At 34.1% G+C, this 23,660-nt stretch overlaps 1 protein-coding gene across 1 annotated transcript; it reads left to right on the top strand.

Moving 5' to 3' along the window:
* The first annotated feature begins 11,500 nt into the window (after positions 1-11,500).
* LOC114166371 (glycinol 4-dimethylallyltransferase-like) lies at positions 11,501-16,700 on the top strand. The gene is made up of 13 exons (XM_028051090.1): positions 11,501-11,621; positions 11,741-11,788; positions 13,187-13,467; positions 14,013-14,099; positions 14,198-14,272; positions 14,424-14,507; positions 14,584-14,673; positions 15,082-15,183; positions 15,272-15,367; positions 15,473-15,544; positions 15,633-15,728; positions 16,169-16,273; positions 16,365-16,700. Exons 1-13 carry the CDS (start codon positions 11,570-11,572, stop codon positions 16,404-16,406), a joined length of 1,230 nt encoding a protein of 409 aa, XP_027906891.1. The 5' UTR covers positions 11,501-11,569; the 3' UTR covers positions 16,407-16,700.
* Positions 16,701-23,660: the final 6,960 nt, after the last annotated feature.

Here is a 23,660-nt window from a genome sequence, read left to right as displayed (position 1 = left end):
TTTGTGATAATAAATTTACTTAGGAATTTTGGTGTTAGAATTATGGTTTGTGTTGTGCTTTAGTGTATGGAATTGCAAGTACTTAAATGTTGGTATGCATTTATTTGGGATGAATACTATTTTGTGATATATGTATGTCATTGTATGCATTTATGAAGTATGAGATTAAATGAAATCTTGTTATGTTGAGTATGAAATGGAAAACATGACTTATTTGATTGGTGGTGGTTTGGCATGAGAATTGAATGCTTGATATGGCATGTGGATTTTGTTGGTAAAAGAGTTTCAAGGGAAACTCTTGGTGATGGTCGTTAGTGTATACCTTGATATATGAGATGTCTAGATAAAGGAAGGTATCCTGAACTCTAAAAATTATTCACGCTCACATAAAGTAGAATAATTTATGTGATGAGAGTGGCATGAGGTCCTAGTCTTGGGACATATTGGGCCTAAGACATTAGAGGATTAACCATGTGTGTGGTTGGGTGATAACCCTTTGCGTCTAGACTCTGCAGAGTTTAGAAGCTAGCACAGGCGCATACTTCCTTTAGAATTCTATATCAAGAGTATGATCCGGATATTGAGTCATAGAGTCTTGAAATTGTTTGCTTTCACATGATTTAGGTGCCTACTGCTTTGACTGTGCGTAATATGATCTGAATATTGATTTGCTTTATAACATGATTAAAAGAATTTTCGCTCTAGCTTACCCTCTTGCTTGTGCCTGTCTATTTTGTGTGGTTTTCTTTTTTACAATGATCACCAATGCTATTGGTGTGAGCAGATGTGGAGCGATTCAACAATGGGCATTTCAACAACTTAGGAAATTTCAATTTCCTTCTTTTTGAGCGAATTTCAAATTTTACTATTTTAGTTATTTGAAATGTATTCTTAAAATTCCTCAATTTCAATTTTCTTTTAATTTCCTCGTATAAACATGCCATTTTCCTCAAAAGATTTTCAAATTCTTCAAATAAATAAATTACTCTCTTAAATTGTCTCATGCAAACACACTATAAAATTTAATCACCTAGTTGCTTGTTGATCACTCAACCACTGCACATTTCCAATTTACGTTGATTATCCACGAAACTCCATCGTGTTTGATCATTATGTTTGAACCACACCACTAATCAACTTCTCTAGTTTTGAAATTTCACGGGCTCCAAACACCAAACAACATTGAACAATTAAGATCAACATCACACGCAAATGGAACATTCATGCATGATTGATGCATCTTATAATCAACTACCTCATGATAAATTGCAGACATGTAATCAAGTTGAATGTCATTGCTTGAATTACATCGATCAATAATCATTGTGAATGATTATGGAGTTAAAACAATTCCTTTCATCTTTTCCAATTACAATTTTTGCCTTATATGATTGCTCCTCTCACCTTTACATTGCAAAAGCAAACAAAACAAACAAACAAACATGAATTCGCTACTCAACATTACCGGGTTCAATAAAAATAAAGGGTTAAATATATTTTTAATCCTTAAACTTGAATGCAAATTTAGAATTTTTCCTAGTCCCAAATTTTGATACATTTTAGCCCTCAAACTCTAAAAATAAATGAAAACAGTCATTTTAACCCAATGATGTTAATTTTGCTAGACTTGTTAAACGATGTTCCAGACTAATATTTGAGTTGGAATATCTCAAATAATGTTAGTTTAAACAACTTAAAGTTTACCCTAGAACGTGTTTCACATGTCAAAAGGATGGTATTGAAGTATTTTCGTTGATTTGAAAAGAGAAAAAAAAATTTACACGTGACATCTCGATATGGGTGTTACAAGTTGTGCCTATCTTTAGCCAAGTCATGTTAGTCCTACCTTGGAATAAGTTAAGCCAAGCCCACATTGGATTGAGTAGAGTTGCGTCCATGTTAGGCTGAGTATAGTCGGGCTCATCGAATGAAGTCACTCAGGCCGATGTGGTGTTAAGTTTAGTTAGGCCCACATAAGATTAAGTCAATTTGGCCTTATAAGATCCGAGAAATTTAAATAATTAAGTAAATAATTATTTAATGAATACGGGTAGTGGAAAGCTTTATGACAATTAATGCTAGCTTTTATGATGAGGAAAAGTACTAGCTCAAGGGGTTGAGAGTACTTGGTTATTATGAGGGGACTTAGGTTCAAGTCCTATATATTCCAATTGTGTGATATTTTAATTGTATATTATTTAATAATATTCTTGATCATGATGAGTGATAATAAAATCCTAGATTTATAGGAACTATCACGAAACATGAATTGGTTGGATGGTTGGGCATTGGATTGACAATTGGATGGTTATGTGTTCAAGCCCTTATTGAAGCAAAATAAGTTCTTTTTGCGAAATCTCTTTTTAGGAAGAATAATGGTGAATTAAGGGTGAGGCAGAGTTCTTTTTGGCCTATTGATGCTAGAACAGTAGAAGGAGTCAAGAAGGGGGACGTTGCTACCAACAAGGATTACAATTTTTTTTGGCAATTGGAAGAAAGGAAACCAGGTTAGGGGAGCTCCTTTACATGTATACTTATTGTATGATTTTCGTGATGTATGGTATGATTGGATGTTGCCTATTTTGTTTTAAATTTCCATTGTTTTGAGTTTTTAGAAATTTCCCAGAAACTACCTAGCTGCTTTGAAGACCCGTCGGGCGATGTATGAGCGAGAAGCCCATTTTCGGGTTTTTGAGATGAACCGCCTGACAATAGGGGTGTTTCCGCCAAGCGACACGAATCCTTGTTACGTTGAAGCAATTTTCTATGGATTCTTAGATGGTTGGATCTTTAGTAATGTTTCTATGCATGATTTGACAAATAAAAATTAGGTACTTGATGATTAATGTTATGTTCATATGAGTTTAGTGATTGATTTGGGAAGCATAAACATGAGGTAGTAATGTTAGGGGTCGGAGTTAATTTGTTAATGTGATTGTTGGAGTTAAAGCATGGTGAAATTGAGAGTTTATGATTGTATATAATGAATATGCATGTAGGAAATCTGAATTGTTATGATTTTATGCACTTGATTGACTGAAATTTGAATTAGGGGTTTAGGGTTTTCACTAGAGCGAGAAAAATCTAGGTTTCTGCCTAGAATATGATGTGCCACCTAGCGACGCATTCTTGCCCCCCAGGCGATAGAGTTGGCAACAATGACATTGTAGTCTTTTGGTTGTTTTTGGGCACATTTTGAATCCAGCGGGTGTTAAGTTATTTTTTACTTTTGAATTATGTGTGAATAGGGAAATTGTTATGGAATTATGTCTATGTATGATAGTATGATCATGTATAATGGTAAATTTTAGCTTGGCATATTATATGTGAAAAAAAATAGTTGTAGGCCTGTATGTGAAGTTTGTCAGATTGAGTATATTTGAGGTGGTGATGTGATCCCAAGAAGGCTTATAGCATTGGGCCAACGTCTAGGCCCATTTCTTTTAATTTCTTTTAATTTCTTTATTTTTTAATTAAATAAATCTTGTTGTAATTGTGTTTGTTTTATAATGCGACCCATTTCTAAGTCTGCTCTATGAGCACACATGTGGGTCATTATTTACTTCTCTACTTGAATATGTGTCGTGGTGTTTTTCTTGCTGAAATTGGTTTGAAAAACTTTGTTATACATTCTTGAATCAATATTGATGGCAAAACATGTCTACATCTTTGATCCTATCGTTCGATGCATGTCCAATAGGTTATTTCAATTTTTTTACCTAGCTTTGAATTTTAAAATCTCTGTTTTGTCTTAGGTTTTTGTGTAGCTATTTTACATGTTCGTTAATTCCATAGAAGTAGTACCTATTATGTTTTTCTTTTGCTGTTAAAATGTGATGTTAATTGAATTTGTTCATTTCATTGAATGTGTCTAGTTTCCTATGTTTTGTTCGGTTCTTTAATTGCTAGTAGATTAATAGCAATTGTTCTATAGTGTACATTGTCACTATTTTCTGTTTCAATTATGCTAAGTTTTTGCTTCTCTGCTTCATTGTTTCGTATTTCCTCTTATTGATTGAGGTGTGTATGTCTGGCTAGTGATGCTTGTCGATTGAACCATATCTGAATGATTCCATATATATGATTGATCTGTCTTTGTTCAGATAAATCCAGTGGAAATCAACTGGTTTAGTTGATGCTTAGGTTGATTTTGTTTTGGTGCTTTTCTATTGATTGCCGCTGTTCACATCTGTTCTGCAAGAATTTGGATTTTAAAGTGCCTAGCCAGTCAGTTTATTATGTTTGATGTTGTATATTTGGCTATTTGAAATTCATATTCTGCTATTTCGGTTTGCCAAACTGTTTGAGTAAAATCTGATGCATTCTTGGACTATTTCAAACTGATTGGAAAAACTGTAGTTCGTGTCTTTTATTTAACAGCTAGATCACATTTCTTGTTTTCTGTGATTAGCCTAGACTGTGCATTTTGACATGTATATCAGCTTCATTCTTGCCTTGATTGTGTTGCAAATTTCTTGGTTTGGTTCACATATGTGTGCACTGCCCGTGGATTTACTTGTGAGTTTTGCAGCTTTATTTTTTTCTTTTATGCAGTAACCACTATGTTGTGAACTGATTCTCGTAGCTTATAACTACTTTGGCTAGCATCAATGCTTCAAATTCTTTTGCATTTGTCTGTGTTATTACACTGTTGACTTTGTGTAGTGCAACTGTGTCATCTGTTTGAATCACCAAATTAGTTTTGCTTGTGTGAAACAATTTTGTTGATTGATTTGGTGGTAGAAAATTGACCTTTGTGTGAGTTGTTCTTCAAGTTTTTGAGAAGAAGAAAGAAATTAGTGAAAAAAAAAAGAAAATATGATGAGAAAAAGCATCTGAAAGAGAATGAAACAGTCTTGATTGAATCTGAAAACATTAATTGTTTAAGAAAAATACAAGTTGTCTCGCACAGTTCACCAAATGACTATTGTCCTTTTTAGTTTAAATTGCATATGCTCTTGATTCAACATTTTTTTAAGTCTTGTTTGATTTTGGTTTTGTTTGATCATATTCTAGACCTATTCCTTAGGTTCTTTTTGTGTGCCAACTTTATTTCTTAGCTTGTTTCTTGCTTGTCTTCTTTAATTACTCTTTGAGTTTGTCTGTTTAATTCATCATTTGATGTAGTCCAATCTTAAATTTGAACTTTTATTGATTTTCTAACTTGCTCTTCTTAAGTGGCAACACTTGATTTTCCTGGTTTTCTTTGCTCTGGACACTCACTGTTGTTTGGCAGCCCTTGTAGGTGAAATTTCATCTTGAAGGTGGAATTGTTATGAGTGACTCTATTGTGAGAGTACACTGCCGACAGGACACATGAGTGAGTGGGACTTGAGAGCACCACAGTGATGTTGGAAGGAGTGCAACCACGAGAGGATTCATAGGAGTGAGCTGGGAAAAATTTCAACACTGGACCGAGAGAGACATTGCATATCATAGTTATTTTATTTTGTGATTATTGTTGTTTTCATGTCACGGTATTTTGTGTTGTAATTTTTTTCAATTTGCTATTTTTGCTTCATTTGGCTTAGGTGGGAAAATGCTTTAGAGCAATCCCATCCTTAGCAAGGTTGTAATAGTTTAATCGTGTGTAGTGTGAAGCGTCAAGGGGTTCCAAAGGCCACTTGCATTTTCACTTAGGATTTAATTTGTCGTCTAGTTTATGTTTTCAGTCTTTATGTTTTCTTTATGTTTCAAATGTCCAGGTTTTTGTGATTTGTGTGTTTGCCTTTATGTTTTAGGTCACTGTGATATGTAGGTGCCATGTGTTTAACACCTAGTTGACCTTCTTTTGGTCTTTAGGTTTCAATTAGTCCACACACTTTGAAAATTGTTTTTCACCCAATCTGTCTTGTTTAGAATGTTCATTGAGAAATTTTGTGAAAGTTGTTTAGAGATCTTTGGCTAGGAAAGACTTGGTTTTTAAGCTTGTCCAAGAGACTAACCTCCCTTTCCTAGGAGTATTTCTAGACCATTTTCACTCCATTTTCTCTTTAGAAATTCTTCAAGTATCTTGTGAAAAATTGTTTGGATAAAAGTGTTTCCAAAAACGTTTTGAAAAGGAGTTTTCCTTACAGTAGTATGCATTTAGGTAGGTATAGTAGTGTGCATTTAGGTAACCATAGTAGTCATGAGTTGCATCATACCATTCATAGTGACATTCCATTCTTTGGGGAAGATATAAGACCAATATCATTTAGAGATTGGATGTGGGATACAGAGAAATTGGTGCAACCATATTTTAATAAATATAGTCAATTTAACATTCTTAGGCATGTTACTTCTAGGTTTATAGGACGTTCATCTGAGTGGTGGCAAAAGAGACAATCTAAAGTGCAAAAGGGGAGAGAATCATGCATTAACACATTTTATGAATTAAAAACATGCATGTGGAAACATTTCATTCCCCCTTCATTTAGGATAACTAAAGAGCAACAATCTAGGATAGAAGACTTCATTGATATAGGTGATGCATTCATCCAAAATCTTGCTAAGTTTTCTAGACTATTAAAAGATTTTAAGCACAATTTGGACTTGTTCTTGAGTAAACAGAGAAAGAGACAAAAACATAAGAGAGAGCAAGCAAAACTTAAAAAGCTTCAAGAGTATGAAAAGAAGAGGAGCAAAAGAAGAGCTTGAGAAGCTTCGTGCTAAAAGAGAACAAAGGGAAAAAGAGACAAAAGAGAGGAAGAAAAGGATAAAGAGGAGAATCTTAGAAAAGCCAAAGAAGAGAATGGGAGAAAAGAATTTGAAGAAAAAGAGAAAATAAGACAAAAGAGTGAGCTTGAAAGAAATTCACAAGTGGTAGAGTTAAAGAGCATTTCCAAAGCAAAAAGGGAACTCATTGCTAGGGATTTGGTGTACCATCCTTCACCACTCCCTTCTATGAAGACCTAATTTCCAAAGGGAGTAATCCCCTCTTTAAACTCTTCTCACTTTTTCATTAATTTTTTTTTGTTTCCCTCTCAAACATTTTATTCTCCATCTCATTCCCTTATTTCATCCTCCTCAAATTATTGTGCCAAAATACACTTTGACTTTAAAATTCTTTTCAAACATCAACTAAGTCAAAGTGCAAGACACTCTTTGTGTGTAATGGGCTGGATATCATCATTCTCATTCGTTAAAAGCCCATTTTCACACATTGCCCAATCAATTATATTGCATGGTCATTATGATTTTAATACCATTTTTTTTATGACTATTGAAGATTTGTTTTTTATCCTGGTGGAACTTTCCAAATTGGTTGTTGTAAGCCTTTCAACAACCCTTTTGATTTGAGGACAGATCCTCTTCAAGAGGGAGGGGATAATGTGACCCCAACAAAGCTTATAGCATTGGGTCAACGCCTAGGCCCATTTCTTTTATTTTCTTTTATTTTCTTTATTTTTTTAATTAAATAAATGTTGTTCTAATTGTGTTTGTTTTTTAATACAGCCCATTTCCAAGTCTACTCCATGAGCACACATGTGGGTCACTATTATGCATCGTGGGCTTTTGAATCCAGCAGCCCAAATCATCCCTTGGAGTGTGGAGGCTTCTTTACATCATGCGTGCACCATCATTACTACGTGAGTGGCATTGGGCCTGAAAGTGGCATTTAAAGCCCATTATCACACCAGCCAGATTTCAAAGCATCTGCAACATGATTGTTTCATATCACGTATGGAAGGCACAATGAAATCAACTTCCCTCCTGGGCTTGCAAGTGGCAGCCCACTTCCTTTCCGCATGTGCAGCACTTCACCAAATACATTCACTTTAGTCAACCAACCCATTATGTAAACGACGCAGCATAGTTAGGGTTTCCTTTCTCCTCCACCGGAACTCTGTCTTTCTCCATCAAATCTACCTCCAAACTCTTAATCTAGGGTTTCTTCTTTCTTTCTTGTCGTTAGGTTGTTGTTAGATGACGTCTTCATTCACGTTTTTCGGTTGTCTTCACATATATAAAGGCAAACCAAACACATTGTAATAGCTAGCTTAGATGAATGAATTGTGGTTTAATCCTTTTCTTCATCAGCTCACCCTTCACCTTAGACGAGGATTTCTCTTCCTAGGGTTCGAAACACCGTGAGTGTTGTGAGGATCCGTGAGAGAACGAGAGTTATTCATACCATAATCGAGTCTTTCACTGCATATTCGGTCGATTTCACTAAACAAATCGATTGCTGGAGGTCGTTCCGATCATTCACCATCAATTGGAGCCACATTCCACCGATGAACGGCGTCGACGTCCTCATTAGGTGGTCTGGACTGTGTATTTCACTAATCATTGGTAGGTGTGGTTGTTGTGTTGTTTTAAAACGTGCAATATTGACCAATTTTAGTAGCATGAGTTTACATGAATACTAATATGTATGATTATAAGACTTGGAGTGTGTGGAGTGGAATTATAATGTGTAAATTGATGCAAGGTATAAAAACCTAAACAAGTAATCTGGATGTAAGTTTGGACTAGATAAAACCTTGGAGCGCGTGGTGCCTAGCGGTGAGGATTGACTTGCCAAGCAACAGACGCTAGATAAGTTTGGTTTGAGCTTGGCGCTTGGCGGCGGAATATTTTCACCAGGCGGTCTGCGTTGTGATTTCTCCTGGCGACGCTTAGGCAACGTCAAGCGACAGAACAGAGAGTAGTGTGCTCTTTTGGTTTGCGTTTTGCGTGTTTGTGATATGGGACTTGGACTAAGAGATGCTTTTTTGTGTCGTGAGCAGGTAGGTTCATGGCTGGTGGTGAACACGTGATAATATGAGTGGGGAAGTTAAAATTATGAGGCTCTCGTGTGAGGATATGAGCGGGGAGGTTCGTATGTTCCATGCTCACACTTGAGAGCTGCTACGAGCGGGGAGGTTTGTAGTTGTTGAATCACTTGTGTTAGACTACGGACGGGGAGGTCTGTAGAGTTGGACTATGAGCGAGGAGGTTCATAGAGGCAAGACCATGAGCGGAGAGGTTCGTGGGAGCATGTAATCTTAGGTCTATGGTCAAGTAATTGCTTGGGTGATTAGAATGTGCGTGGTCTACGAGGCTTTGGGTGAAACCTTAAGGATGAACTTTGTTGTAGCATTCCTTGAGTTTTGGCTCAGAATGATATCCCTTGAGTTATGGCTCGGGATATTGGGTAAACACGTTGCATTTCTTGAGTTGTGGCTCGGAATGACATCCCTTGAGTTGTGGCTCGGGATGGCGGATGAACACGAGCATTCCTTGAGTTATGGCTCAGATTGACGAGTATTGTCGGTGTGAGTGTGCGAGTTGTGGCTCGTACATATGGGTCTAAGAAGATTTCCCTCTTCGGTGCTAGCCGGCGAGTTTGGTAGTCTTGGGACAATTATGAACTATGGTTCGTATTGAGAACTCCACCTGACGTTACGGAGTGTGGTCCATAATAGGTTTTTCGCATGTGTTCTACAAGTTGTGGCTTGTAGGTAGAGACAATAAAGGGTATCTTGAGGTTATCATCTAAAGACGTAGAACATGGATAACATGGTGGTGACCATGTGGCTTTTAATCAAAGGATAGAGTTCCTTTGATGAGTGTATGTTTACGCAAATTTGAATTATTATATGTTACTGTTAGCTCATCATATCTGCTTGTGTCTTGTAATGATCGTCTATTGCGTTACACGGGACCATATGATGTTTCAAGTGGTACTGGTTAAGCATAGAGCTGGAGCGGGGCTAGACTGGGGAAAAAGCTTTATTAGAGCTTTTATTGTTTATGGTTTTGAATAATTTTCTAAACATTTATGTTACAGACTTTTATATATTGATTCGAGTTTCATACGTTATGGATTTTGGACCATGTTCCGGTGAAATAAAATTTTTAATTTTCTCGCGTGTTGGGAAAAGACGGTATAATAAATTATGTTTAATTATTATTTCTATTTAATTTATTTAAATTCGTAACATTCGATCGGGATGTTACAAGCGCACCCCAAGTTGAGTGGAGCTAGACCCACCTTTGGTTGAGCTGAGTGAAACTGGCCTTTAGTTGAGTTGAGTAAAGCCCACATCAGATCGAGTTGAATCAAATTGACGTTGGACCGAGTTGAGTCTACATGTGGTAGGTCTTGGGCCAAGTTTAAATCATGCAATTCTAATTCAAGCTAGGGCAGAGTTATCCAAGTTCATACCCACATTAGACGATGTCGAGACTTGTTGAATCGAGTAGGGTTGGTTTGGCCTAGTCAAATATATTAGATAGATTGGACTCTGACTTTCTTATTAAGTTACAAATAGTAAAAAAGTAAGGATTGATTTTAATTAACTTAAAATATTTGAAAATCTGCCTAAAATTTAATACATTTTAAATGTTGTCTCGAGTTTACTATTAAATAGATAGACTTTCTTAAAGATATTCCAAATTTTATGATTTTAAGTTATGATTTTGTATTATTAACATAAACAATAATTTAAAAGGAAAAAAGAAAAGAAAAGATTGAGTACATGACTTAAAATATTTTCTCTGGCGCTTTATGAAATAGAAGCAAAATATAAAGTAGTCAAACTTTGGAGCAAATATAATAATCTAGCCTAACAATGACGAAATTGCCGAGCTGAAATATGAGGAGGAAGAAGTCAAATATAAAGATAGAGAGTGTTGGGACTTCTGAGCAAATATAATAATCTAGCTAGCCTATTACATTTTAAAAAATTAATTCTAAAATATATAGATCATATAATTAAACTAGAAAAAATTCAAAACAATATTATACCTAATTAAATTCAGAGATATAGGTAATTATATTTCATGAATTTTTATTAGATTAATTAATAAAAAATAGAAATCAAATTTTGATGAAAAACATTACTAATATTAATAGGAATAGAACTATATCCAAATTTTATATTAAATTAATTTTCCGAACCAGATTCATGTGTATCCAAATTTTATATTAAATTAAAACAGTTGTAGACTTTTTCAAGAAGTGTAACAATCTTGAATCCAAATGTCGACATTGTGAATTATTGAATATCTGAGAACAGAGACAGCGAAGACGTAGTTTCCGGACAGTCCCATTCTGGAATTTAAGAAAAGATTTTTTCACACTACTGTTTTATTTTTACACCGTTATCCGAGAGTAAAAAACAACACATCAAATCAAGTTATTTAATTGAAATATAAATTAAAATATTAAATATAAAAGTAATAAAATGGATGGTAGAACGTCATGGAGAGTGAATAAATTAAGATAATTCAGTTTATTGGTGGTCAAATGAACTGAATTTTAGATCGTGATTCAAAAATGACCTCGGTAATGTTTTCAGAATAAATATTAACAAATATTTTCATGAGGCTAATTAAAAAATATCAATTTTGACCACTTTTAAATACAATATAAAAATAACCAATCCATTTCTTCCTAGGCGGCTATTTATTCTTTTGTTATTATATTGTTAGTGTATTTGTTTGTCTTTGACAAGATGGTCAAAAGATATGAAATATATAAATAATTAAATCGAATTGAGAGAAGTATATAAATCTCTCATTCCCTGTCTTCTTAAGTACCTGGGTGTGTTTGTTTATTTCTTCGTCAGAAGTGCTTTTGTGATAAGTTTCAGTTTCCATGGCTTCAATGTCTCTTAGGTTCTCTCCCAATGTCTTTTCACTTACAAATGGTAACTATATATCAACACTTTCTTCTTATATATACTTCAACCATTTTTTATGTAAAATTTGTTTTTTTTATCATTACAAGTTTTTTGGTTACTAATAATATTACCGTTGTTAATTGTAGGTGGAAATCTATGGCAAAGCAAACATTCCAAGAATTTTTCCTATGGAAGTATGTTCACGCATCCTATGTTTTTAATTATTTAACCTTTTTATTTGTTATAACTTTATTATGTTATTACTTAACCCTTCCTAATTATTATAACTAATTTCGAAATGGTTCGGCATCTCAACCTTTACATTTCCCAATATTCAAAAATATAACATTTAAAAGATTTATAAGATTGAAATGATAATTTTAAAATACATTTTTCATTTTTCTTCTTTCTATCACTTGATATGATACCTTTATTACCACTTGAGAATCAACAAATATATTTTTTACTTTCATACTTTCTTTGTTTGAAGAAATTTTACTTTAAGACTTTTCCTTGTTTGAAGGAAATACTTTTATTTATTTTTTATTTATTTGTTTTGCAAAATTTTATATAAATTGTAATAAAATAAAGGATAAATAAAGTTTTTTAAAAGTATATTATTTGAGTTTTTTAAAGTATTTAATACTGTCTTTTAATGATGTATTCTTGTTTTAAACACTTTGAAATAGTGTGGTTTTATTTAATATCGTATCTTTACAATATATCTCTTATATTAATAGAAGTAAATTTGTTTGAAAAATATTTCATTTGATTTGTACCATAAATTTTAATTTAGTTTCCTCATGAATTTGTTCATTATATTTTTTTATATATATATTTTTTAAAATTCATGGTATGTCCTCTTTATAAAATAAAACGGTGTGTGCACTAGTCCAATTTTTGTTAGTCGGTTCGGATTATCCCTCCATAAGTATCAGTATTTCTTAAATGTTGCAGTCATCATGAGATATAAATATTATTAAATACTTTCGTCATTATGAGAAGCAAATGTTAGATTGAACACTCAATTTTGAGAACTTACTAAAATGGGCCCAAAGCCGTTTTCTTATAATTTTCTAAATAATAAAAAATTGAAAAGCAATAAAAAGTGAAAAAAAAATTGACAATCATAAAATCCTGCAAATAATTGAAAGATTAAGTAAAAGTGAAGGTTACATAAAAATACTTAATATTATGTTTAATGAATTAATTTTAAAATTATTATCTGCTTTGAAGTGACCGTTCCATCACGATTTTATTTTTATAAGACACTTTATCACGATTTTATTTTTATTAGACACTTCGATGAAAAAATATTTAAATTTATATCTCAATTTTTAAATGATGTAAGACTGACGTGTCTGAGCTAGAAAAACAAATGAATTTGTTTTCTAAGAAATATAAAAAATAATTGACTTTTTCAAAGCACTTGAGGTACAGCGACCATAATTGACGAACCATGCCAAGAAAAATTGTTCAAAGCAGTTCCAACTATTTAAGTAACGATGGTTTTTGTCAACATCAACCATTTTGACTTTTGTTTTAGTGCATGGTCACTGATACTGCGTGCAATTCACATTTTTGTGTTGTAGGTTCTTTTGCACCAAAAACTTCAATGCATCAAAGGAAAAATCAAATAGAATATAACCTTCCGAGGTTGCAACAACCGATTCTGAACAATCAGTTCAAAAGTGTTGAAGGAGTGTCTACGAATGAAGAAAACAACAAGAAATATATTCCCAAAGCAGTCTCTGAAGAATATTTTGAGTCTGAGGAATCTCGTTCTTCTGAAACAAAAGACATTGTTGGCTCTGTGAAACGTTTCCTTGTTGCGTTATATTGGTTTTGCTATCCTTACACAATGTTTGGTCGAGTAAGTTCAATCTTTTTGGTATTCCTTTAATAGATATAATTAATGATTAATACTTAAACCAATTTATTTTTATGTATGATGTATAACTGAAGATGAATTTTATTTTTCTATCACAGTTTTATAAAAGATAATTTAAATTTATTTTTTAATATTTAAAATTTATATCAAGTATTAAAATAATTTAAAATTTATACTAATTGAAATTCAAATCTATATTGTCACCCGTTATTAGATTTACTTCATTTTAATCTTCCATTTTCTTAACATGAAGAAGTGTATTAGAATTGAATCGATTTTATGAAAATAAATTATAATTAAAGTAGTTTCTAATAGGAAAATGATATTTTAACCCACTTTTTTTGACATACTTTTAACTCATTGCTTTAATCATCATTAGATCATCTTTTTTTATTATTTTTTAGTGATGTGATGTGATGATCTAATGGTGATTGAAGTGTGGGTTAAAAATGGATCAAAAAAAGTGGGTTAAAGTATCATTGTCCTTTCTAATATCCTAATTGTTTCAATTTTTTTGACTTTGACAGACATTAAGCACGATTTCTGCATCACTTCTAGCAGTGGAGAAATTGTCAGATATATCATCTCCTTTATTTTTCATTGGTGTATTACAGGTGAGACTCCAAATATGTTGTTTTTCTTAAATATTCAATTATAAACAATCCTTTAACTTTGTGAAATAGTATTTTTTAACTTCTTAAAAATGTTTCAGGCTCTGTTACCTTTCACGTTGATGGACTTTTATGTTAATGGCGTGAATCAATTGTATGACTACGAAATTGACAAGGTATAAACTTACTATTAGAAATGAATAATTTGAATCAAGAAGAATTTATCACTTCTATATGGTCAAAAAAAACATGCCACCTTTATAAACTTTTTGAAGGAAGTACTGGTTCCTTTGTATTTTATTAATCTCTGCTTTTTTTTTTTTTCAGATAAACAAACCATTTCTTCCATTGCCATCTGGGGCATTTTCCTTTACAACTGGTGTTGTTGTTACCGTAGGATCTGCAATCATGGTATTAATCCTTATTTTTACAACAATTTATGTTCCTTTTATAGTAAACGAGGCTTATTGTTTTATTTTGGTTACAGGGTTTCTTGGCTAGCTATATGATAGGTTCTTGGCCATTATTTTGGGGTCTTCTATCATTCTTTTTAATATGGAGTGGCTATTCAATCAAGGTGAGTTCTGAAAAATTGCAACTATATTTTTTTTTTTCCTTAGTTGTTATCAAGTGACTCCACTATTGTTGTCAAAGTCTTGATAACGATGACTTATAGTAGATCCATATCAATTATAAAAAAAAAAAAACTAGGAATATGAGAAAAAATAAGTAGTTTTTTCTGAGCTGTCGTCACGCGACTCGACTATTATTGTCAAAGTTGATAACGATGGCTTGCTTATAGTAGATTAAATTTCCGTACTTAATTTGTCTAACTCATTAGTTTCTTTAATTTTTTATATATTTCCAAAAATAGACTCTTAATACCTTACGTTTTCTTGTTTCCTATATGTTTCTCGTGCTAACTTTTAATATTATATTAATCTTTTTTATCTTTTTGTTGTAACACAATTTTGTAACTTTTCAGGGTCCCTTTCTGAGATGGAAGAAGAATCCACTGCTTGCTGCAACTTGCATATATACTACTTTGGCTCTCATATTTCCCATTTCGTTTTTCTATCACATGAAGGTTTGACCTGTAACATATTAATAATAATGTAAGAAACATGATGGAAGAATATTCTTTTTAATGAAATGATTTGTGTGAAATATTGCAGACTTTTGTGTTGAAGAGAGCTGTTACCTCTCTTAAGCCACTGATGTTCTTTGTTGCATTCACCAGCATATACTCATTGGGTATAGCATTGTTCAAGGTAAATGTTTATTCTTTCTCAAATGATACATTTTTCAAATATCAAAATTTTGGTCCAATATGTGACTAGTATAAAATATTTTATTGGATCTTCATGTATGTATAGGATATACCTGATATTGAAGGAGATAAAGCATTTGGCATCCAATCTTTTTCAACTCGTCTAGGTCAAAAAAAGGTATGTTTTTTTGATTAAACATGGGATTTTTTTTTTTGGGTAAAACAAATCTCTTTGATGTTCCTAACGAATTTTCCTTAATTATTAGGTATTTTGGATCTGTGTTTCCATTTTGGAATCTGCTTTTGGAGTTGCCATTCTCGCAGGACTATCATCTTCTCTCCTTTGGGTTAAACTTGCCACGGTAATATACTTTTAACACGTATACATTGTAATCACGAATATGATGTATCTTTCTTCTTATATGTGTTAACGATACACATATACCTTAATTTAATATACACTTATTATATATATATATATATATATATATATATATATATATATATATTATTTATTTTTTCTTATCACATCGTATAATCTATAAATTAATCGTTTTTATTCCATCTCTAAATATATATTAACTATTCATTAACCTTTTTAAATGTACAGACAAATGTCATATATTAATGTGTTAGTTGAACCTTTTTTTTTTGTTAGAGAGACTATAATGTCACCTCTTAGAATTGTTTTTCTGTCTGTTCTTCTTAAATATTATGCTTAATTTCTTTATTTAATTAGTATAATAGATATATTTAAATCTTTTCAATAATGGTTGAACATTTTTGGGTGCGAAACATTTAGGGTCTGGGACATGCTGTTCTTGGTTCAATTCTGTGGTACCAGGCCAAATTTGTAGATTTGAGTGACAAAGGTTCCATTAGATCATACTATATGCTGATTTGGAAGGTAATACTCTTAAATAATGTTTATAATGTAAGATATAGTTAGTTGATGATGTAACAACGTATTTGTATTGATGTTTGGTTCGTTTTTGCAGCTATTGTACGTGGCATACTTCCTCATGCCTTTAATTAGATAAGGATGTGTTTGAAGGTTAAAACAATATGTTCACAGGACGTTACAAAACAAACGAGATTTGTTTTGCTTCTAAAGTTAATAAATCTGTCAAAAGTGTAGAGAATGTTGTTATAGTAGTTGTATTATTAATTCTTTCTTACGTGTAACCTTTCTAGATTGGTTAATTGATTAAGTATTGTCATTTATCTAACGAATGTAATGTAAAAAAGAGGACCATTACATGGTCTCAAGAAATGAGATGTAATTTTATTTATTTGTATGAATGATATTGAAACCTCAACCTTCTATATTGGAATTCCACATGCATTTTTCGTATCTATCTTGCAACTAAAGACGACGACCTAAAAATAAAACTTAAAAAAAAAAAGAGTTTGGAATTATTACCATATTTTATTTGTAAAATTATAAAAAATCATAAAGATAAGGCAAGTTAGTGAGAGAAAAAAGTTTTGAGATCCGAATGTCGGTTATATATAAGAAAGATGTTACAACCTATAACACCCGCTGAAGATGGTATCTTTGATTAAAGATGAAAATTAATGTGCTTTTCAAACTTTAATTTCCCAATAAAAAAAAAGAAAAAAACATGCAAAAGAAACAAAAAATATATTTTTAATTTTTGGGTCCAACAAAGATTGATCTTACTACTATGTATTCTCATTCGAAATGAGAAATCAATGTTATATAGTTATTTAGAAAGACTAATGATTTAATTTGTTTGGAAGTGAACCTAAGGATTGACCTTACTCCTACATATCTCTATTCACAATTGAGAATCAAATATCACATAGTTCTTATTAAAAAAAAAAACATTTGAAAACATGTTGATTTTTAATTTTTGAAAAGTTTATATTGTTTTTATCTTTTTTGAATTATTATAAAATAGTTGCAACCAAACAAACACAAAAATAAATGAGGAAAAATATTTTTTATGATTTTTTGAAAAAAATATTTGTTAATAGCACTAGTGCAGAATGGGGTTTTTAACTCGCCTTATAGGCTTCAGTTACTGCGGGACCGAAGCCTATAAGGAGGCGGTGGCATTTTTGAAATTTTTCTCAGCATTCTGCCTCGGGTCCCAAACTAACCGAAGCATATAACCCATCTGTGTCACCCAGATTTACAAAACTGCCACTGACAGCGCACGCTTTGGCCTCGGGTGACAAAAAAACGAGGCCTATAACAGAGATTTGGCCTCGGGTGGCGAAGAACCGGGGCCTATACACTTCCATTTGGCCTCGGGTGATTGACAACCGGTGCCAAAATGCGTGCCCTTTTTTCTTCTTCTTCTTCCCCGCCGCAGTCTCCATTTCTTTCTTCTCTCTCCCTGCAACCTAGCCAGCCCTTTTTTCTTTTTCTCCTTCCCCCCGCAGTCTCCATTTCTCTCTTCTCTCTCCCTGCAACCTACCCCTCCACCGTCGCTGGTTCGTTGGTTCGTTGCCGCCGCTGGGTCGTTGCCGCCGCTGGGTCGCTGCCGCCGCTGGTTCGCTGCACCTCCATTTCCTCGCCGCTGGGTCGTTGCCGCCGCTGGGTCGCTGCCGCCGCTGGGTCGCTGCCGCCGCTGTTCGCTACACCTCCATTTCCTCGCCGCTGGGTCGTTGCCGCCGCTGGGTCGCTGCCGCCGCTGGGTCGCTGCCGCCGCTAGGTCGCTGCCGCCGCTGTTCGCTGCACCTCCATTTCCTGATTCCTTGATTAAATTTTATATGTAGTTTTTAGGGTTTGTTGAAAAGGGTGGCTGAAATGCAAAGTGGAAGAGGGGCTGAAACCAGATCTGGAAGTGGATGGTAATGAGGATGATACCACAGAGGGGTTCTTCCAACTGCAGTGGTGCTCGAACGACTTACCACAACTACAGTGGTGGTCCAAAAAAATGTCCCCTATGGCCTCGGTTCTTACGTTACCCGAGGCAGAAAAAGCGTTTTATGGCTCCGGTTAACACCCGAGGCCAAAAGTCATACCTTTTGGCCTCACCCCAATATGCCTCGGTTCTAAAACCGAGGCAGAATAACAAAAACAACCGGGGCCAAAAGCCCATTCTGCACTGGTGTAGAGAAATAATGATCCTAAAAGTAAATGTCAAAGTTAGGTGTAAATACCAAAATGTGTATAATCAGTCAAAAAGAAAAAACTGACATACCTTCTTTATCAATCACACTTTTTTCTTCCATATTCTTTTCTCTTTTTTTCGTTTTTCTTTTCCTCCTTGTCTCCTTCTCTAAGTTTTTTTTTTGTTAAGTGTAGAATATTTTCTTCCTAAAAATGGTGAAAAGCTTTTGTTCTTCTCCTTCACTTGATAAATTGTTTGCTTATATGGACACACATTGTAATACAATTGTAATCTCAACCTTAATTACACATGAAAAATATAAGATAAGAATTGGTTTTGATGGATAATTTCAACCTTAATTACACATGAATGTTATAAGGTAAGAATTGGCTCTGATGACAATACATTACATAAATCAAAAATCAAAAATCAAATCATAGTGTAATATCTAGGATATTTAGTATATTATTATCAGGATATTGTTTCTAATTATTAAAATATAATCCCAATGAGACAACCACATAAATCAAATCATAATATCAAGATATTGATTCTAATTATTATGATAAATATTGCTCTTCTAATAATTAAAATTATACCCTTCTTTACAATAGCGATTTTAAAATATCTAAAATATTCTTTGCTAACATGTCATGTGAGGAGTGTAAACAGTAAAGGGTGGGGTGAAGATAAGTATAAATCCTTTGGGCTAATGAAAAGGGGTGTGATAGTTAAAAACAATTGAGTTCTTCCTTTTTTTTTCCTTTTTTATGCTAAATTTAGAGTTTAAAAATCTAAAGAAAACTTATTTCACGTGTTTTTTCCTTACCTACTATCAATTGAAAAAATATTTATTTATTTTATTTTTTCGAAAAGAAATGCATTAGTGTAAGATAGAGATTTTGACAGTTAATCCAACTTGTAATATCCAGTTACATGTGCTGGAAACTGATATCTTTGGCGCCATTCATTCATACAAAAACCACACACATACATCACCAGAAAAAAAATGGCATTCACGCCATTCACATTCATGCAAGAACTCTCATCCACTTCGCAACAAAACTATACACTTTTCACCCAGTTTTTTTCTCCTTTTTCCACCATTGTTTTGCTGCTGTTATAGATCATTCAAGATGTTGTGACTGCACAATAGGCATAGGACTTTGAGTCTTCCATCTTTGTATAAACTATTTTACCTTTGTAATGTTTCTATGGGATGAATTCTATTTCCAAATTGTGTTTCCAATTTTTCTTTCCATTTTTCAGTTTTCTTTCCTTGCTGAACTGGTCAATAATTGATATTGATAGTGTGGGGTTGTGATTCACAATTTTATCGGTTTCAATGAGGAAACAAGTTGAAAACTAGATGATGCATAGTCATCTAAACTAATTCAAGTGTCTCTTGATTAGAATCACAAAAACTCAAGTCATCAATTCTGGTTTTGTGACTTCAGTTCAGCACAACACTTTCACACACGGTTCTATGAAATTTTAAATTTGAATTCAATGTTTTAGTGTTTTTCATGCTTGTTTCACGTTCGTGATTCCATTATGATGCTAGACGTAGTGTTTTCAATCCATTTCAACATCCAATTCGTCATTCATTGCATTCAATTTCGCATTTGCGTGTTTGTTAGTTAATTTCGTTAAACAAGGGTTCATGATTTGGGAATTTAAGTTTACTTCACCATTTCGCGTGATACTAGTTTCTAAATTCTATTGAAACCATTTCTAAGCATTTTGTATCATCACATCATCATTTCATTCATTCTATAGCGATTCACGATCATGTCCTGCACATTTCATATATGCGCATTCATGAGAAATTTTTCAGATTTTGATTTCCTGATTATAATGTTGTTAATTCATTTTCAGTAGCTTCATTTAGTTTAATCCATGCATTAGAAGCATCTCACATGTTTAGATTGTGTATAGGATATTCACATTGTGTAGTGTATGTGCATTAGAAGCCTAGGCATTTCATCAAACATCATACGTGTATTCTAGTTTGCTTAAGCATTTCATCAAGCACTTTGGACTCATACATATCCATAACATTTTAGAGTCCTTTTAGTATCTATTTTAGTAAATTTTATTAGATTTCCTCCAATTCACAAAGCACATTCAAGAATCATTTAAACTCCCTAGCCTATCTTAGGATTAATCCTTGGTAGAGGTTTATCAAATGGCGTCGTTGGTGGGGTTAGGTAAAGTGTGAATGATTCTTGAGTTTGATTTGTGTTATTTAGTCTAGGTAATTTTAGTTTAGTTCATGTGTTGATATGTGTTGTTTTTACATAGTTTGTTACTATTTCAGTGTCATTTTTCATTGTGTAATTTTATCATGAGTCACCAGTTTGCATTTGGACATTGCTCTTCATTTTATCATGCTCAACCATACATGCAGCACAAGCTATATTATGAGCATTTGTCACAACACTCTCTACAGCCAGTGCAATTTTTTATTCGCCATTCCAGTAGCATTGTATTGCACCAAAACATCAAGGTGCAATTTCAAGAAACCAGACTTGGACTTTAGTTTCTCCTTCTTCTGGCATTAAGCCAATTGGTTGCCGCTGGATTTACAAACTCAAACATAAACTATATGGCACAATTGATAGGTTTAAAGCACGGTTGGTGGCTAAGTGTTTTACTCAAACCGAAGGGCTTGATTATTTCGAAACTTTCTCTCTAATTGTTAAACTTATTACTTTTCACATCCTTTTTGCCTTGGCCACTGCTAGTGATTGGTTTATTCATCAGTTGGATGTTGACAATGCTTTCCTCCATGGAGACTTACATGAAGAGATTTATATGAAGCCTTCACCTGGTCTTTCTCTTCCCCAGCCAAATCTTGTTTGTAAGCTTAACAAATCTCTATATGGTTTAAAATAAAACAATCGTAATTGGAATAAAAAATTAACTTCAGAGCTACTTCTTCTTGGTTACACACAAAGCTTTGCTAACCACTATCTCTTTGTGAAGAAATTTGCCTCTGATATTACTGCTTTATTGGTTTATGTCGATGATGTGGTTCTCACTAGCAATAACATTGCTGAAATTAATGTTGTAAAAGCTCATCTTCATTCTAGATTTCATATTAAAGATCTTGGCCATATCAAGTATTTTTTGGGCCTTGAAGTTTCTCGTTCTCTTGATAGCTTAGTTTCAATAAAAGAAAATACTGTTTGGACCTCATTTCAAAGGTAGGGATGCTTGGATGTAAACTGGCACCAACGCCATCTGATCCTTCTATCAAACTTCATGTCGACGAGGGAGCTCTTCTATCAGATTCTTCTTCCTTTCGGCGTCTGCACTAGTGCAGGAAGGACTTTTGGCAGCGGTTATTTTTGTCATTTTGCCCCGGTTCTAGAACCGAGGCATATTAGGACGAGGCCAAAAAGGTTAGCTTTTTGCCTCGGGTCTCAACCGAAGCAGAAGCTCCATATTCTGCCTCGGTTCTGTTGAGAACCGAGGCCATATGTGCTTCTCTGCCCATCTTCTCCACCAGAAACCCTAGGTAGTCACCATTGTTACACCACAACTCCGTCAACCACCGCTAGATCTGAAACTCAGAACGAAAGATTCGTAGCCAATACAGTCTTCTCCTTCATTGTAAGAGCAATTTTTGAATCGTGCAACCACCATGGAACCTCCATGTTCTTCATACACAAAACTGTGAACATCACACTTGTATAAATGCAAACAAAAATCAACCATCTGCAGCAAATCACAAACCCTAAATCGCGTCTCCTCCTTCAAATCGCGAAACCACCTCCTTCGCAATGACAAGTTTCTTCACGCTGCCGCCACCTACACGTCTCGCCACCATCAACGACAGATCTCCATCCACGCACAACCCCAATCTACCACGCACCTGTAACACAACGAACTAATGCTCACTTCGCGAGCCCCAAATCGCACTTCGCCAAGCCAGAACACGAATGAGCCAAACGTCTAGTAGTTGTGAGTGGTCGGAGTGCAACAGCAGCAGTGGAGGTGGTGGCTGAGAGAGAAAACACGCACGCGAGGAACAAGAGGAAAAAAAGTGATTCGCGATTTTTGAACCCTAATGAACCTTTTGGCCTCGGTTCAATTTTTAACCGAGGCAGAAAACCGGTTTTTGGCAGCGGTTCAGTTCCACCCGAGGCCAAAGGGGGCGGCGCTAATGAAAATTTTAAATTAGGGTTTCTGGGCAGGGTTATAGGCTTCGGTTCAATTTTTAACCGAGGCAGAAAACCGGTTTTTGGCAGCGGTTCAATTCCACCCGAGGCCAAAGGGGGCGGCGCTGATGAAAATTTTAAATTAGGGTTTCTGGGCAGGGTTATAGGCTTCGGTTCTATTTCAACCGAGGCCTAAAACTGCCCAATATTGCCTCGGTCGAAAAGCAACTGAGGCCAAAGGGGGCGGCGCTGATGAAAATTTTAAATTAGGGTTTCTGGGCTACCTAATAGGCTTCGGTTCTTAAGGAACCGAGGCCTAAAGCTGCTTACGACACCGGTTGTTTGTAGAACCGAAGCAATATAGGTTGCTAAAATTGCAAAATTGCCACCGCCTCCTTATAGGCTTCGGTTCCGCCATAACCGAGGCCTATAAGGCGAGGTAAAATATCAAATATGCACTAGTGCTGATTGGACGATTACTTTACTTGACTAATACTAGGCCTAATATTAGTTTTGCTGTCCAATAACTCAACAAGTTTGTTTCTTCTCCGTGTGAACTACATATGCAACAGGCTTTATGGATCATTCGCTACTTGAAAAATGCTCTTGGATATGGCCTTTTGTAAAAATCCAACACCTCTTGCATCAAGTAATTGGTGGTTTGTTCTTTGTTATGTTAACTTATCCTTATGTATCTGTTGACTATAATGATCATGTATGTTAGGGGAGTAAAAGATATCTCATGTAGTGATTCACAATATTGAAGACAAAATGATAGGTGATAAAAGTTTATTCCAAGGGTTTTATTTCCTTATAGTTCCGTCTTATGTTTATTTCTTTTAGAATAAAGTTTTAAGTTGTAAAAACAAATTTTCAGTTTTGTTTAAAAGCTCATTTTTCTTTTTTCGAGATTCAAATAAAGTGTTGATTATCTTTTTGCTTAATATCAATAAAGAGAGTTGCACGTGTTAGACAATACAATGAAATATAAACGTATTAGACGATACATTGGTGAATGTGAGAAGAGCGTTAGACGATTGAT

This window comes from Vigna unguiculata, chromosome 10 (genome assembly GCF_004118075.2).
Source record: "Vigna unguiculata cultivar IT97K-499-35 chromosome 10, ASM411807v1, whole genome shotgun sequence".
Lineage (NCBI taxonomy): Eukaryota > Viridiplantae > Streptophyta > Magnoliopsida > Fabales > Fabaceae > Vigna > Vigna unguiculata.
The sequence above is the reverse complement of the archived record's forward strand: the minus strand, read 5'-3'. Positions and strand labels throughout refer to the sequence as shown.

Excerpts from the sequence above, each read along its gene's own strand:
- LOC114166371 (XM_028051090.1), top strand. The coding sequence starts at position 11,570 with ATGGCTTCAATGTCTCTTAGGTTCTCTCCCAATGTCTTTTCACTTACA. Across the intron at positions 11,622-11,740 it reads TGTCTTTTCACTTACAAATG|GTGGAAATCTATGGCAAAGC; the intron begins GTAACTATATAT and ends TGTTAATTGTAG. Across the intron at positions 16,274-16,364 it reads ACTATATGCTGATTTGGAAG|CTATTGTACGTGGCATACTT; the intron begins GTAATACTCTTA and ends TCGTTTTTGCAG.